Source organism: Condylura cristata, unplaced genomic scaffold, assembly GCF_000260355.1.
Source record: "Condylura cristata isolate star-nosed mole 26May11 unplaced genomic scaffold, ConCri1.0 scaffold00001, whole genome shotgun sequence".
Taxonomy (NCBI): Eukaryota; Metazoa; Chordata; class Mammalia; order Eulipotyphla; family Talpidae; genus Condylura; species Condylura cristata.
This window is the reverse complement of record NW_004567102.1, coordinates 4,973,047-4,977,166: the sequence shown is the minus strand read 5'-3', so window position 1 is coordinate 4,977,166 and position 4,120 is coordinate 4,973,047. Positions and strand designations below refer to the sequence as shown.

Sequence of the window (4,120 nt, the reverse complement as noted above, 5' to 3'; positions counted from 1 at the left end):
TGTCTTTCGTGTTTGTATTAAAGTTCCTGTTCATTAAAGTCTTATATGTTTTGTCTTGATGCGATGGATGGCAAAACCTAGTTAGAGCAGGCAGGTTTGGGGGTTCAGTGGTGCCCTTCTCTCCCTGCCCTGAAACAAGGGAAGGCCAGAGGAAAATGGGTTGGAGGTCACAATGACCCAGCTACAGCCAGGGAGGCCACTAAATAAATTAGGCAAACAGCTACAGCAGAGAAGGATGAACACTGGGTTGGCTGCGGCAGGCCAGGCCTGCTGTCTGCAGCTGAAATGACAAATAAATAGGAAAATAAATCTTCCTTGCTGACCAGGACAGGGTTCCATCCTCACCACTGCAGAGAAGCAGGCCTTGGCTTACCCAGCCTGCTGCAGGACTCCCTCCCCGCCCCCCCCCCCCAACAGCCTTCTTCACTAGGGAGCCCTGAGGGACTTGCCCAGAGTCACATCAAGTGAGGGGCAGGGGCGGAGTTAGGCCCCAGGCCTCCTCGAGCCAGCCAGCAAACTTGCTGCCGCCCTTGGCTGCCCCCACTGCACCATCTGTTCCTGCCGCAGCTGGGATTCCTTCTTCAGAATGTTCATCTCAGGCAAGTCCCAAAGCACACAGAGAGATGATGTATCTGTTTGTGGCTGACCCCTAAAGAGTCCCTGGCATTCAAGGCAGGGGTAGCAAGGAATGTGTTAGTTCCTGCCTCCCTTCTTCTTGGGACAGTTTCTCTCTTACACTACGGGGAAGCAGGGCCTTTGTCTCCTTCACCTTCCTGTGCTCCACTACTTCCTTCTGAGCCTCACACCTCATTTCTCCAGCTGCACCTGATGCACTGATAAACTCTGGTGCTTGCAAGCATTGCCCTCCCAGGAGAATTTACATTTATGTCAGGTGCTGGCTGACTCTAGAGTTCAGAACTGCAACAGTAAAGACTTTCAGAATGACAGGGAGAGCCGGGAGGAAGTGGGGGCTGGGGTGGGGTGGCAAAGATGCCTTCAAGGGATCCCCAACTACTCCCTGATGGGAAGGGAAGCCAGGCTAAAGGTGAGGATATCTCCAGGATTCCTCCAGGAGGAATGTGTCCAGGAGGAGCCTGGACACTCTGCTCAGGGCCAGGGCAGCCCCTCTACCAGGCACCAGCAGCAGAACCGTCCCAGCCAGGCATGCCCCGCAAGGACCAACAACCTCTCCCTGTTTGTTGGACAACAGGAACTAAGATGTCCAGCGCTGACCCACATCCAGACAGGCCACGCACGAGGACCCACCGCAGACCATCCTCCTTCACCCCCCACAAATAGATACCTCCAGGCACTTACTTGAAACCCCCCTCTCAGGCTCATTACACACTGTATTATCTGAATACAGTCATCCCTGGAGGCTGGGGAGCCCCCTGGAGGTTTCTGGCTCATCAGCCCCTAAGAACTGGAAGAGTAAAGCAGCTTTCCGGTTGGGGACTCCTATGGATACTGACCAAGCTTGTTCATTGGCTCCAGAGCAGGGCCTGAGGCTCTTGTCCACTCCCCCGGCCCTCCTCCCAGACTCAGGGCAATTTCCCCTGAAGTGTGCTCACGCTGTGCCCCTGCACACATCTGAGCCAATTGACTGGATTTCAATCAGAAATCCATCTCACATAAGGACCGCTTTGGATAAAAGCAGAAGTAACCTGCAATCTAGATGCTGATGCCAAGTCATCAAGGGGAGCCAGAGAGAGGCCCCAGCCCAACTGGGCCAGCCTCCAGCCAGGGTGAAACCAGGCCTTAGCTGCTGCAAACTCTGCTACCAGGAACCTAGGGAAGTGAGTAGCCTGACCAGCGTTCATCTCTGCCTCGGCCACGACAGACATATCACGGATCCTGGTTGAGGAGCTAACAGGCTGTTAGCAGTCCATCAGTGGAAGCCAGCTGTGAGTCTTCACACTCCCTCTGGGCAGTTCCTGAGGTCCCTGAGGTTCACCAGACACTTGAGAAGAGGGCTCCAATCGGCCAGTTAAAAGGGGCCGGGATCCCCTTAAAAGAAGGAAGAGTGGCAGGCACAGCATCTCTCCCTCTCTCCTCACCCCCAGCCTCGTCGCCAGCATCCACTCCTGCCCCGGGATGCTCTCCCAGCCCTTACTGTGGCCAGGAGAGGGTAGCTCGGAGAGAGGGGAGCTCTTCCAGTTCCCGACACCTCCCAAGCCCAAGACCTTGCACCCGGCAGGTGGACGTGAAGCTGCGAGGACAGGGGGGATTCGGGAGAGCTGGGGGCTCTGTGCGCAGCACGGCAGCCTCCCTGGTAAATAATGCACGCCTCCCAGTCCCGGCTGCAGCAGGTAGTGTATCAAAGTAATATCGCGCGGCGAATTGCAGTGTAATCGCCGTAATTTAGGGCCCCGTGGGTGAGCGGGTTTCAGAAAGGCGGCGCGCCCGGACGGGCAAGGTGACTGGAGTGTCTGCGCCGGCTCTGACCTCTGGATTTCCTCCAAGCTAAGTGAGCCCATAAAAAATTCAGAAACCCAGGCTGTCTCCTAGCAAATGAGGTGTGGGTAGAGATTGTATTATCTATCTAGACGCAGCGAGACGGATGCATCGGTCGGGAGTAAAGCGTTGGGTGTCCGCGGGCAGTGCTCTTCCTCTTGCAGGCGGCGGGGAGAGGCCGAGGTGGTGCGTCCGGGTGCCCGGCCTGGAGCAAGGACACGTTTTCATTAGGACCGGGGCGGCCCCTGCCGCGAGCCCGCAGATCGGTCCCTCCCACCAGCTGCCAGGCAACCATCTTCCAGACCCTCCCCGGACCGCTCCGGGCCTCGGCGCCTCCCTTCCACCCCGCCCTCCAGCCCGCCTCGCGCCCCCTGCACCGGGAGCCGTCTGGGGCGCTGAGAGCCTTGTCCAGCTCCTCCAGAGGGGCCGCCGCCCGCCTCCCCTCCCCCAGCCCCGCTAGGGAAAGTCGTTCTAGGGTGGAGATGATAACAGGAAATGCATTTGCAGGCTGCCTTCTAACTTCTTGATGGGAGCCAGCTGGAAGCGCAGGAGCTGAGCTGTCCCTCTGCGCTCAGTTCCTGGTGACCTAGAAGGTGATAATCAAGAGCTTCTCTCAGGAAAGACAAAGAAATGGAAAAAACTTATCGGCGTTGTCACATTGCATTAGCACAAAACCTTGTGTCTGTGGCCCCGCCTCCGTGCCAGAGAGGTTGTCTGGAGGTGGGGGGGGGGGGGAAGGGTTGCGGATTTTCAGGCCCCCACCCCATGTCCTAATTATCCAACGTTTCCTCTTCATCCCTCTACCCAAAACATTTTTCGTCTCTCAGAGGAGAAATGTGACATGCACTAAGATTTCCTGGACTAACAAGCTGTTGATGTTCCCCACCCCTTCTCAGCCCTCCTTGTTTCTTCTTCACCAGGGCAGTGAGCCTGGGAGGTAGGTGGTAGAGTCCTTCCAAACCAGCAGTTTAGTTAAACAGGCAATGGTGTATGCTCCCCGCAAAGCAATCTACAACCGCAAGCATGAAAAAGATTTGTGTTTGTGTGGAAAAATGGTCAAGATACATTGTTAAACAAAAAAAAGGGAATTGCAGAATAGCAGGGAGAGAACGGTCTCATTTGTGCTCGGTTTTAAATAAGGGCTGTGTACACACGTGCTTGCATATACAGAGAAAATGCCTGGGAAGATGAAAAAAGCTTCCTAACAGTAGTTGCCCATGGGAAAAGGAGCAAAAAGGGACTTTCACTTCTTGTTCATAAATGTTTGTCCTGTTGAATCTTTTCCAACAAACAATTGCATTGCTTTCATCATTTGAGCATAAATCTTCCCTATCCCCAGAGCAATCTTTCCATCTCACCCATTCATTTGCATCTGGGCCCAGAGAAGGAAAGGAATTTCCCAGGTTGCACAGCCTGGTTTCAGTTCCTCACTTTCTACACCAGGCTCCTTCCCAGCCAGCCACGCCCCCACCCCTCACCCATCAGAGAGGGAATCATGGGCCTCCCCCTCCCCAGAGCAGGCAGGACTCTTCACCAGAGTATGACTGACTTGTGGGAGCAGCAGGTAAAGACAGGGAGACCCACAGACAGAGCTGGAGACCTGGGTGCAGACCAGCATTTGCCATTGCCCTGGCTTCATCCAGCCCCACAGGACCAGTCCTGTGCC

General features: G+C 55.3%; 1 protein-coding gene across 1 annotated transcript; it reads right to left on the bottom strand.

The window, feature by feature from the left end:
* Positions 1-2,542: 2,542 nt before the first annotated feature.
* Positions 2,543-3,221, bottom strand: LOC101620433 (putative uncharacterized protein FLJ45825). The gene is given in 5 exon segments (XM_012727585.1): positions 2,543-2,825; positions 2,882-2,885; positions 2,888-2,937; positions 2,939-3,040; positions 3,217-3,221. Coding segments are annotated over 5 exon segments (444 nt in total).
* Between the last annotated feature and the right edge of the window lie 899 nt (positions 3,222-4,120).